Source organism: Sciurus carolinensis, chromosome 2 (assembly GCF_902686445.1).
Source record: "Sciurus carolinensis chromosome 2, mSciCar1.2, whole genome shotgun sequence".
Lineage (NCBI taxonomy): Eukaryota > Metazoa > Chordata > Mammalia > Rodentia > Sciuridae > Sciurus > Sciurus carolinensis.
Window position 1 is genome coordinate 132,674,267 of NC_062214.1, and position 13,749 is coordinate 132,688,015.

Sequence of the window (13,749 nt, forward strand, 5' to 3'; positions counted from 1 at the left end):
TTTCTTTAAGGGGTGACAGAATATTCTGCCAGTTTGAGAACCTAGGAAGCAGAGAACTGTTGCCATGAGAACATGGAAAAATTGCATTAGCTACCATGGTAAACTCCTGTAGCCTTGCTTCTAACCATTCTTCCCTATTATCTGGAGAATACTGCACCGATTACTTTATCTTCTGCAAGCTAGTTTAGGTTGCAAGTTTACAGAGTATGAAATGGTGATTATAGCTCATTAGACAGTTGGTCAGCTGGCATAAAAAGAAAGCAAACTTTACCTGCCATCAAATGATCCTTCTCACAGTCAGTATCAGCAGCGGGACTGATGGAAGAAGTTATTAAATGCAGACCCACTTGTAGTATGTGAACTTCCACTCCTCTTAATGGAAAGATGACTGGAAGAGGTTGAGTATTCTAGAAATAGAATGTTAGTCATATTACCGGATATAAGCATGGTAAAAATCTTAGAGTGAAGAATAAAGAAGTTTTCTGACTTGATACTAAGAGTTAAATGATAATATTGCCCTGATTAAAAAGAGAAAGCTCCCACGTGGCTCTGCTCTTTGGACGGGGAGGGAAGCCGTCCAAAGGACCTGAGGTGGGCCCGCTTTGGCTGCTTCTCTAGCCTGGTCTCTCCCGGCGTCTTCATTTTGCGCTCGGTTCGGCACCATGGGAAGCGGGATAATCGAGTGGCTTATATGAATCCAATAGCAATGGCCAAATCAAAGGGTTCAATCCAGTCGTCAGGGCCAACAATCCAGGATTATCTGAATCGACCAAGGCCTACCTGGGAAGAAGTGAAAGAGCAACTAGAAAAGAAAGGCTCCAAGGCTCTGACTGAATTTGAGGGAAAAAATGAATGAGAATTGGAAGAAAGAACTAGAGAAACACAGGGAGAAATTATTAAGTGGAAACGAGAGCTCATCAAAAAAAGAGAAAAAAGAAAAGAAGAAAAGTAGATATTCATCTTCTTCTTCATCAAACTGTGATTCTTCCAGCAGTTCTTCAGATTCTGAAGATGAAGATAAGAAACAAACAAAACTTAGAAAGAAAAAGAAGAGCCGTTCTCATAAATCTTCTGAAAACTCCATGTCAGAAACTGAATCAGACAGTAAGGATAATTTGAAAAAAGAAAAAGAAGTCAAAAGATGCAACCGAAAAAGAAAAGGACATTAAAGGGCTCAGTTAAAATAAAAAAAAAGATGTATCCTGAAGACAAACCTTTATCATCTGAATCCTTGTCAGAATCAGATTATATTGAGGAGGTATGTGCAAAAGAGAAGAAAAGCAGTGAAGAACGAGATAAAGCAACAGAAAAAAACAAAAAGAAAAAGAAGCATAAGAAACACAGTAAGAAGAAGAAAAAGAAGCCTGCTAGTTCAAGTCCTACTCGCCGTAACATTAAGAAAAACCAGGATTCCCTTATAAAGAAAGTGCAATGTCAAAGGAAATTTCAACTGTGAAAATTATGACATATTTACTAAAATGCATGAATTTTCTTGTTTTTAGAATTATTCCTGGACTATTATGGCCACTCAGAGGCCACTGTGTGGAAGGGCAGTGATTGTTGCCTGCTGCTTGAACATCTGTTTTCTTCTCTTCCAGTGCTTGATAACTGGAAGATGATACACTGCAGTTGTACTAGTGGTTAAGATATTTGGGAATAAAGCTAATATTTTTAACTAGAAGTACCTAGTGATAAATTAGCAGAAATTGAATCTGGATACATCTTTAAGATGTAATCAGAAATGACCAGAAGACTCTAGTTAAAATTTTTAAAGTAGGGATCACATTAATATTTCAAGATCCTTACTCTGTAGATAAAGTGTACTTTATTTTTTCCCCCCTATATTCTTTAATTTACCTGGGAAGGAGCTTTTAGAATGGAGGGGGTTGATTTGCTTTCTCTTTAGCTAGCAGAATAGTGTGCCTTTGATCCTCACACATCCTACTTTTGTGGACACAGTAGCCATGTTTCCTGGGGAGGTCAGAGCTGGGTACCAACAGTCTTACTCTTCACTGAGCTTAATGACATCCTTGGACTTTGTCATATGCTGCTTTGAGTGAACCAGAAAAACAACCCTTTGCAGCATGAGAAAGTCCCCAAAGCTCTGGGATTTATCTCCATGACAATAATAATTGAATTTTTTTAGCTTTAGAATGTGTTATGTCATTTGAATTAATTTTGACTACACTTTGACTTTGGAGATAAAACATTTCAAATAGACACTGGTACTTTTTGGACTTGATAGCTGAAGATTCTAAAGTGCATGTTTTATACTGTTAAGTTTTAATGGTCAGGAAAATTTATGTAACCAGCAAGAGTTACTTTATTTTTTGTATGAATTTTTTCTAGGCCACAACGTTTAGCTTTTGTTAACTCCTTACTCTTGCTATCTTAAGTTCTTTGCTATGTTTAATGGCATAGTTGCTAAGATATTTAGCATGTAAAAAAGCAGGGTTTTGATTTTTTTTTTTTTTAAACAGCTTCATATTGAAGCTGAGACTTATATAAACAAGTTGAATGGCAGGCCTGGTATGCTATATCTTGTTACATAAAGCTGTTGCCAGAATCTTAGTAAATATAATGTTTAAAAAAGAGAGAGAGAAAGAAAGCTCTCTAATATATAATCTGTGAGCTCCTTAGATGGTTTCTCATGCATTCTCTTACAGTACAATACACAAAAATAAATCAGGGCTGGAGCTGTAACTCAGTGTTAAACTGTGTGATTAGCATGCTTAAGGCCCTGGTTTTGGTACCCAACACCACATTTAAAAATTTTTTAAAGTTTTGAGGAAACATATTCATTTTTATTTTAAAAACACATTTGATTTCATGTGTGGTTTCATGTGTGGTTAATTTTTTGCATTTTTTCTAAGGATTCCACCAGCATTGTTTTCTATTTGGTGAACAGCTACACTTTTTCTTCCTACTCACAACCTCTGCCCCATATTTCTACAAAAATGAGAATAAAATTGAATTTGAATGTACTGTAGTTTTCATTCAAGAAGATTGGTGATAGAGGAAGATTCGTGTCTGACCATAAGAGATATTAAAAATAAGTTGAGTGAAATAAAACAAATGAAAACTAATGAGACATTAGAATCTTCCTTATGTTAATACTGACTAACTGCATGGACTTTGTTTTTTTAAAGAATAAATTTGAGTTAACTGATCAAGAGCACCAGAACTTTAAGAGCAATGGTCACTGTCCTTGAGCTGGTGAACTAATAGTTTGAGAAGTACTGTTCTAAACTTTCTTTTTAGGTAAGTGACTAAGAAAAAAATGAGTTTTATATTTTTTATGTCTTCTAGGCTTCTGCACTCTGATCGAGATCCTATTCCAGATGTTCCTGCAGTGTACTTTGTAATGCCAACTGAAGAAAATATTGATAGGATGTGCCAGGTAATACGGATTCTTTTTTTTACCTAACACTTGAATGTTGAAACAAACGTTTTTCAAAAAATGTCTTGGATGTCTGGTGTAGGGAATCAGGTATTCACTCACCCAACTTCCTACGTTGATTTTTGAGACTGTCTTTGAATATTAAATAACTCAAAAGAATTTTTTTTTTTTGAAACTTTAACTGAAGAAACATTTTATTAGTAGAGGCTGAGTCTGGCCTTAAAAAAACAGAAAATCTAACTACATTACCTTTAAAAATAGAGTTTTAAGCCAAGCATGGTGGCTAATGCCTATAATCCCAGGAAGCTGAGGCAGGAGGATTAGTTCAAGTCCAGCCTCAGCAATTTAGTGAGGCCCTAAGCAACTTCATGAGACCCTGTCTCAAAAAATAAAAAGGGCTTGGGATGTGGCCCAGTGGTAAAACACCCCTTGGTTAAATTCCTAGAACAAAAATAAGAATAAGAATAATAATAAAATAAGAGTTTTGGTTTACTCAGATAATAGGAACTTTCAGAATAGGAAATCTCACCAGGCGCAGAATTACTGTAATGTAATCAAATACTCATTCTACCTCTGTTAGTTTATTGGGGTTGTTTTCATCATGCTTGTTGCTTCATGGATGTAAGGTTGCAGCTGCAGATATCACATCTGTGTTCACAGCAAGAAGAAATGGTACATGAACTTTGCCAATCTACCATTCATTTAGATCAGGAAAATTAAACCTTCCCAAAACTCCAAAAGACTTAATTTCTAAGTCTGAATGGAATTAACTTCAAGAGAGACTGTGAAAATTAATAGTTAAATAAGTTCATTGCCACCCCAAAGAAAATTTGGATTCTTTCAGCAAGGAAAAGGCAAAAAAAAAAATAGACACTAGCTGATAGTGTTTGCCACAAATCACAACTTCTGTTCTTGTTATAAACTGTTGAATCAATTTGCTATATAAATTGTTAGTGAAGGCACATGTTTTTGTTCTTTGTAACTTTCTGATACCCACTATACGCAGTTACCTCTTTTACCCTGTACCACCCCAACTGAGCCATTTTTTTAAAGACGTATATCTTCAGCCTCTTCATCCTTCCTTTTTTTTTTTTTGTATCTGTGATTGAACTTAACCACTGAACCACATTGTATTTTATTTAGAGACAGGGTCTCACTTAGTTGCTTAGCACCTCACTAAGTTGCTGAGGCTGGCTTTGAACTTGTGATCCTCCTGCCTCAGCCTTCCAAGCCACTGGGATTAGAGGTGTGCACCACCACACCTGGCAGCTTTATTATAATGCAATTCACATGCCATAAACTTTGCCCATTTAAATTGTACAGATGTATAATTCAGTGGTTTTTAGTATATTCCGAGAGTTGTATAAGCATCACCACAGTCAATTTTGGAATATTTTTATCACCTTAAAAAGAAACCTTGTACTTTCTTACATCTCTAACCCCCGACCCTCATCACCCCACCCCATCCCTAAACTACATCCGTTTCTCTAGATAATGCATTTTCTGTCAATTGCATGTGAATGGAATCATAATATGTGATCTTTTGTATCTGACTTCTTTCTCTTAGCTTATTGTTTCCAGGGTTTATCCATATTGTAGCATGTGTCAGAAATTTATTCCTTTTTATAGCCAAATAGTGTTCTGTTGTGGGGATATGCCAAATTTTGTTATCCATTTACTAGTTGATGAGCATTTTAGTTTTGTCTATTATGGATAATACTGTTGTAAACATTCATGTATAAATTTATGTGTGAACATATTTTCATTTTTATTGTTTCCATAAACATGGAAATGAAATTGTCATTTCAAATGATAATTCAATATTTAGTCTTTTGAGAAAATAATGGATTGTTTTCTAAAGTGGTAGCACCATTTTAAATTCTCGCTAGCAGTATGAGGATTACAATTTATCCAGATGTTTGCCAACACTTATTATCTGACATTTGATTATAGCTATCTTCAGAGATCTGAAGGGGTATCTCATTACAGTTGTAATTTACATTTCTGTGATTAATGATATTAAGCATCTTTTTCCAGTGGAGTACTGGGGATTGAACCCAGGGGTGCTTAACCAGTGAACCACATCCCCAACCTTTTTTGTGTTTTATTTAGAGATAGGGTCTTGCTTAGTTACTTAAAGCCTCACTAAGTTGCTGAGGTTGGCTTTGAACCCTCCTACCTCAACCTCCCAAGTCGCTGGGATTACAGGCATGAACCACTGTGCCCAACTATTAAGCATCTTTTAACTTGCTTCCCATTTGTGTATTTTTTGAGAAATGTCTCTTTATATCTTTTACTCATTTTTTAATCGGGTTGTCTTTTTAATCATTGAGTCATTAGACCTCTTTATATGTTTTGGATATTAGATCCTTATCACATATATGGTTTGTAAATATTTTCACCCATTCTTTGGATTGTCTTCACTCTCTTGATAGCACCCTTTGATACACAAATTTTTAAATTCTGATTGAGGCTAGTTTGTATTTTTTTTTTCTTTAGCTGCATGTGCTTTTGATGTCATGTTTAAGAAACGATTCCAAATTCTGTGTTTTCTTTTCCAAGTTTATAGTTTGGGCTTTTCCATTTAGGTCTTTGACCTATGTGGAAGTAATTTTGTATATAGTGTTTGGGGTGTGCCCAACTTCATTCTTTTGCCTGGGGTCATCCAGTTTGCCCAGCAAACTGAGGAAACTATTCTTTCTTTGATGAACGGTTTTGACAACCTTATGAAAAATCAATTGACAATAGATATATTGGTTTATTTCCGGACTTTCAGTCTGTTGCATTCACCTCTACATCTTTCCTTGTCCCTGGACCACATTGTCATAATTTCTCTTGCTTGGTGGCAAGTGTTGAAATAAATTGAGTCCACTATGTATTTCCTTTTCAGGATTGTTTTGTCGTTTTTGAATCCTTGAATTTTCAAATGAGTTTTAAGATTAGCTGATCATTTTTTATAACAAAGTCAGCCAGGTTCTAATATGGATTGTATTTAATATGTAGATCAATTTCAAGTATTGCACTCCTACCAATATTAAATTTTTGATCTATGAACATGGAATATCTTTCCATTTAGATCTTCATTACTTTTAATAGTACTACATAGTGTATAGAATTTAACTTTTGTTTCTGTTTATTTCTTCACATGAATGCAGTTGTCTTAATTCCATTTTTAGTATTGTTTGTACAAGTATGGAAATCAGTTGAGTTTTATATTTATCTTGCATCCCTCAACCTTGCTGAACTTCTAGGTCCTTTTGAAATGTGTCCATCATTCTTTAAGCACTTCCTAATTTCTCTGCCCAGCCCTGGATTCAACTAGTAGTTTAAGAAGCCTTGGTTACTTTCTATATAGAATGGTACTTAGAAATCAGGATCTGAGCTCACCTGCTCATTGTGAGTAGTGTCAGTGTTCTTAAGTCCTCTCAGAGAACAAAGCTAAAAAATACATATATACATGTACCCATACACTTTTCTGTCTGCATTTATTTTTATAACTCTTTAGGACCTTGCTAAATAACTGAGGCTTGGCTTTGAACTCACAATCCTCCTGCCTCAGCCTCCTGAGCAACTGGGAATTCTGGCATGTGCCATCATGCCTGACATCATTCTTTCTTAATAGTACATAAATGATGGTACCTGTTACAGTTGGTGTCATCTTATATTTGAGGAAATGGAATTAATAGCGACTACTAGAGTTTAAGAAGATAAGTAAATTTGATTTAATAATTTACATAATTTAAACTCCTTTACTTTTGAATGAATGAGAAGAAATTCTTCTGTAATTGGTAATCAGAGTTATGACATATCTGTGTTAAGTGAAGAATGTGTGTCATCCCATGATCAGAGCAATAGAAGGTAGTATCTGCCAAATATAGCAAACATTTTAAATTATGTTAGATATTTTTAGGTATTTATTATGTTGGGTATTTTTAAGAAAAATATAGATAAACATGCACAGTACACACACACCTATAATCCCAGTGGCTCAGGAGGCTGAGGCAGAAAGATTGTGAATTCAAAGCCAGCCTCAGCAACTTCACAAGGCCCTAAGCAACTCAGTGAGACCCTGTCTCTAAATAAAATATGAAAAGGGTTAGGGATATGGTCCAGTGGTTAAGCACTTCTGGGTGCAATCCCTGCACCCCCATAAAAGAAAAGAAAACTATAGATAGGCTACTTCAGAGCAATTTTGTATTTTTTATTAATGGGATTTTGTTAATAATAAATATTATAACTTAATTAAATCACATTTGGAGATGAAGTCAGATAAGTTTAGACTCAGCAGTATTTTTATTATAAGCTATGAAGGCCACTCTAGGGCCTTTTTTAGATATTAATGTTCTCTAGCCAAACTTTAAAAACTACTGTTTTAGAATAAATGTGAGCAAACCATGGCCTGTGGACCAGATGAGGATTGTAATATATAATATCTTTTTAAAATCAGGTCATATTTAAAACATGACATGCTTCAAGATATGCCATTCATATCATTCACTGTTTAAAATGTTTTGTATTGCATTTCTTTAATTCTAAAAACATCAGTTTGTAATAAAAAGGATATAATACAATGGAAAATAATTACACATTTGTGCAGATGAAAAAAAAAATACCTTTTAGTAACCAAATACCTAATACTTCTTCATAACATTGTTCTCTTGGGGTTGGTGGGTGGGTGTGTTTTATTAGAGATTGAAACCAAGGATGTTCTACCCCTTTTTTATTTTGAGACAACCTTGGTAAATTGATGAGGCCAGTGTTTAATTTGGGATTCTCATGCCTCAGTCTTCTGAGCTGCTGTAATTATAGGCATGTACAACTTTAACCGACTTGGGATACTTTGATTGTCACTTATTATCCTGTCTTTTAAATAAGTATCTTATCCTCCAAAATCTTGCTTTTGTAGTATTTAAAAGGATTTTATTCATGGTCATCCTTTATTCTGCCCTGTAAGAATGAAGTATTTTTTGTGTTCATAGGATCTTCGGAATCAGCTCTATGAATCATATTATTTAAATTTTATTTCTGCTATTTCAAGAAGTAAACTGGAAGATATTGCAAATGCAGCATTGGCAGCTAGTGCAGTAACACAAGTAGCCAAGGTAAAAGATTTGGGTTGAGTGATAAAGTTTTGTTAATGTAAAATGTAGCAGTGTTTTGAAAGCTGTTAATTGACATAGGTGTCTTATTTACAGTGACCAGAACGACCTAAGAAATATTTAGATGCAAAGCTTTTAGGAAGAATTCTGATAATGTAAATTATCTTAAACTAGGCAAAATAAAGCAAACTAAAGGAACCTACTGTTCAGTGAATATGAAAGATTGAAATAAAAATCAGTTTTGCTTTAGACTGAGATTTGTATAGTCTTTAACTTAATTTAGAAATAGTTTGAAAATTGTGTTGTCATGGATTGTATTCAAACTACATTGACATTGTATTTTCTAATCATGGTAGTTACCATATTATCACCAGATATTTTCTTACTTGAGAAAGAGGCTGCAAAGAGGGTATGTGTATAAGAAAAAAGGAATTCTATCTCATAGTAACTTTTAATCAGGTTCATCTTTCAGTTATAAATGAATTTGTACAATATATTCCTGGTTTTAGCCCTGTTGCAACCTTTGCTTCTTGAATTTGAAGAAGATTTGAAAGTTCTAGGGAACTATTTTACTATGCATTTTTCCCCCACTATTAGATTTTTCATTCTTAGATTTAGATAGTCCACTACTGCTTCTTATTAGTTCTTGAGACTTCTTAATGTTCCTGCTCAGAATTTTCTCTCTAAAAAAATAGGAGTGGTTTTCAATTGGCTTAACTAAATTTAATATATTTCAAATAGTTTTATTAATTTTTCTCTTTATTTGAATGTCCAAAGACCTGTCATAAATTTTCCACACTATATATTTTTTAATTTGTGATATAAAAACAATTACTGTGACTTTCTTAGGAAAGTATGATTACAGTGAACATAAACATTAAAATTGTGGTTTTTCTTTGAAATTAGTGTCCATTTTCCATCACAAGCACTATTTAAATTTTTCTGCCCAGATTTTAATTTCTGAAAATGTTACTGTTCTCCCTAATACTTATATTGTCCAAAATCTTGTTTTTGTTGTTTTTTAATATGCTTAACTCCTCTTTACCCAATCAGATACTCTTTTGCATGGGTTTTCATTTATTGAATGTAATTATGATGTTTTCTACTTTCACCAATAGTAGATTAAATCAAATAAACTTACTTTTAATATGGCTATGTTGTAAAATTGATAGATAAACTTTTTTTTTTTTTGCTTTTAGGTTTTTGATCAGTACCTCAATTTTATTACCTTGGAAGATGATATGTTTGTATTATGTAATCAAAACAAGGAGCTTATTTCATATCGTGGTACGTAAAAATAAGAATATTGAGATTCATTGTTAACAAATTGAATGGTATAATATAAGACAAAAGTGAACATGTATATAGTATACTCCAAAACCAGATTTATTTACAACAGTGAGCTATAAAAAAATTTTTAAAGCACACAGAGAAAACAAGTCACTAAATTCTCTCACATATAAACATTGAATGAACTTGTAAAGTCAGCGAAGTACCAGTTCTTTGGCCTTTTAGATGTCCCCACAGTAATTCACATGAATGGTTCATTCATACCAAGTAAGACACTATATTTTAATTCAGGATAAAGTTAATTGCATAGTCCTTACCTTGGAATATGGTACTTCACTTCTCCATACTTATAAAATACAAGCTCAGATGGTAAGTTTTCTGAGGGAAGACAACATGAATCTTTGGTTTCATTAACATCTGTTATGTGCTTTCTTATCAAAATTAAACAAAATCCCTAAAAGTACATAAGTATTTGCTGAATTGTTAATGTGAGAGATTTTTTGTAATAGTGGTTGTTACTAACATCCACTTAACAGTTAATTGGGTTTTAAATTAATTAGCAACTTATTTAAGTTAACATGTTTAAAATATAATATTTAAGTGCATTTAAGTTATAAAAATAGGCACCTTTACTTTTTCCTTGATTAATTAAATTGAACAGACTAAAAAGTCTCCTAATCTGTCCTATTTAACAAGCCTAATCAGAAAACTTTTTTCTAAATTTCCCTAAACATTTTGCATTATATTTATAAATTCACTATAATAAGTTTTATTTTGTAAGTAATTCACATACCAGACAAGGCAAATTTAAAAATTTATCAAGCAGAAAACTTGCCTAAGTTGGGTGCAGTGGTGCACACCTGTAATCCCAGTGACTTGGGAAGCTGAGACAGGAGGATTGAGAGTTCAAAACTAGCTTCAGCAGTGGTGCAGCACTAAGCAACTCAGTGAGACCCCGTCTGTAAATAAAATATAAAGTAGGGCTGGGGGAGTGACTCAGTCAAGTTCAATCCCAAGTACCAAAAAGAAAACAAACTTTCCCAAGTAGTTAAATAATTCTTTAAAAAAACTAAATTTGTAATCTAAAATTCATTAAGCATTCAAATATTTATAAATTTAAATTTTCCTATATCTGTCAACTTTTTTAAAAAGATCCCAATTTCAAAATAACTCAGGTTTTCACTTCTGCCAATATTTCAATGAAATTGACAAAGGGGCATTAAAATAGATTGGAAATCATAATCTAGAGCTCATTATGTAATTTATTAATAATATTAATATTATCAGTAATCATTCACCTGTTTTTTCAAATTTCAAAGTAACCATAAATGGTTTATTTGTTACCTAAATTACATTTTTTAAGTGTTTCATAGACAGGATAATGGAACATAACGGATTAATGACTAATTTAATCATATAGCTAATCACCCAGACTGTAATTACTTGTTAATAATAATTATTTGTTCTATACCAGTCATTGTTTTAACTACTTTACAATATTGGCTTGTTTACTCCCCAGAATAACTTTGCACGGTAGATATTATTTCCATTTTCCAAAGGGGAAAAATGAGACATAGCTATTACAAAACAAGCACCTTTACTTTTGGGTCAGGAAGACAGTTCTTTTAACCAGTATGTAATTGTATGCCAGATTCTCTCAAGTATTGTTAAGTGCTTTAACCAAAATTTTAAACAGATATTCCTAAACATAAATATATCAATATCATGGATTTAATTTTTGATCTTTTTAAATTCTTAGCATTCTATGAATTGGTGACTTATTTATCCAATAAAGGAAGCATATTTGTCCATTCAAACAGAAACTGAGAGGAGAAATTTTATCTCAGACAAAGCTTGTTATCTCAAGTTGGATTAAAGTACTTATGAATTTTAAGTTTATTTCTCATTCATAGGTATGGAGCAAGGATTTAAGATCAGAGGTCTGAATGCAATCTCTAAGTCTACCAGGTGATTGGCAGAACCATAATTCATGTTCCCTGAAATCATAAAATTTACATTGTATCCTTATGCCACCTCTTCTTAGTTGAATAGATGTCATTCTGCAACGTCTTAGTAACAGCACATTTTCTTCATCTGGATTCTGTATGCCTGACTGAATTCTTCATTATTTTTTAATTCTCTTTAGATACTTTGAAATATCCAGTTGAATTCAGCTTTCCTCTTATGCTAATCACAAGTTATATTTTTTATAACTTGTATATATATAACTTGTATAACATATATATTGTATATGATATTGTATATATAACATTTGTATAATCAAATGTTATATTTGTTTTTATATTCAGAGTACCAGGAAATTTAAAATACTCTGTAGCGGGACATGGTGGCACACACCTGTAATCCCAGCAACTCAGAAGGAGGATTGTGAATTCAAAGGCAGCCTCAGCTACTTAGAGAGGCTGTAAGCAACTCAGTGAGACCCTGTCTCTAAATAAAATACAAAAAAGGGCTGGGATGCAGCTTCACCAGTTAAGTGTCCCTGGTTCAATCCCCAGTATCAAAATAAAATACTGTGTAGATGCTATTTAGTTTAGTAAGTCTTTCCACTGCTACTTTGTCAGACAAAGGGTCCAGATATTGTGAGAAAGAGATAAGTATAAGTCAAGGTTTTTGACTGTCAAGGACATTCTTTGCAACAATTTTTCTTGGCATATAGCCTGAAGTACTGTTTGCATCAGAGCACTCTAAGGTACTTATCAAAATTAAGTCTTCTTAGAATTACCACACAGCTGTTGAATTAAGTGCACACAGGAAAAGGGCTAAGAACCTTTAACTTTTAAAAGCTTTCAAAGAATCTTTTTCTTCCTTTGTATTCCCAGGGTGATTATTATACCTACAAAAAGTTGGAAACTATTAATGATCAGTCTGGTAGATTAGAAAAACATTTAACTTACTAAAATGCAAAGAAAATTGTATGTGGTGTTGATTTTGCCAACATTGTCCTTTTATGGTGGTAGTTGACTAATAGGATATATAATTTCTTGAGGCCATCTAGTTTTATGAATAAAATTATGGAGCACAATATTAATGTTACTAGGTCTGGCAAAAATTCTGCAGTTTATATGGTGAGAGGGTGTTTTTCTTACTACTCTTCTGATATTAAGGTGGGTTTTTCTATGTGTGTTTTTTGAGGTAGTGTAATTTTTAATGTATAGTTGTTCACTTAAAAAAATGTTTGTAACAGGCTGGGGTTATAGTTCATTGGGGCCTGGGTTCAATCTCAATACCTTAAAAAAAAAGTTAATAGCAAAAAGTTTTGCTTGATATTAAACTGCATTTGATTTAGTTTAAGGATTTAATAAAGATAAAGCATAAATTTTGGTCATTTTTCTTTCTCCTTTTCCTGTGTCATTTTAGCCATTAATAGGCCAGATATCACAGACACAGAAATGGAAACGGTTATGGACACTATTGTTGACAGCCTCTTTTGCTTTTTTGTTACACTGGGTAAGTTTTCAAATCTTTCTGGCTATTTCTTCAATGTAAATTAATTGTTTAACAACTCATTTTAGTCAACACCACTGTTATATGATCCTTTTCTCCTATCTGAATTTCTAGTGGCTCTGCAATTAGGGTACTTTATATAAAAACTTCTTCTAATAACTTCATATTGTTATTCCTCTAGAATTGGCATTCAGCAGATGTTTTCAGTAGTCACCCTAGATATCATGGTAATGTGACTTTTTTATATATTATGTAAATGGTTTGATAGTAACTTCACAAATTGCCTACTAGTTTTCTTTTAATATTTCATTACAAAAAATTTCAAACATACTTCTAAAAGTAGAGAGAAATGTGCCTGATAACTATTAGGAGAAATGCCAGAGCATCTAGAAAACACTAAATTTGTATGTAGTACTAATCCATCTATGCTCTAAAAATTTTAAGCGTTTATTTGGATCATTTAAAATTACTCTTAAGTTACATTATGTTTAG

The 13,749-nt window shown here is 33.0% G+C and overlaps 1 protein-coding gene across 3 annotated transcripts in view; it reads left to right on the top strand.

Moving 5' to 3' along the window:
• Window positions 1–13,749, top strand: part of Scfd1 (sec1 family domain containing 1) — a 93,538-nt gene that overhangs the window by 8,486 nt on the left and 71,303 nt on the right. For all 3 annotated transcript variants that reach the window (XR_007106980.1, XM_047538801.1, XM_047538804.1), the window contains 4 exons: window positions 3,310–3,400; window positions 8,380–8,502; window positions 9,699–9,786; window positions 13,171–13,260. Coding sequence is in view for 2 of the 3 variants with exons in the window: in XM_047538801.1 (XP_047394757.1) it covers window positions 3,310–3,400; window positions 8,380–8,502; window positions 9,699–9,786; window positions 13,171–13,260 (392 nt within the window). In the remaining variant the exon portion in view is untranslated. The remainder of the gene's footprint in view (window positions 1–3,309; window positions 3,401–8,379; window positions 8,503–9,698; window positions 9,787–13,170; window positions 13,261–13,749) is intronic.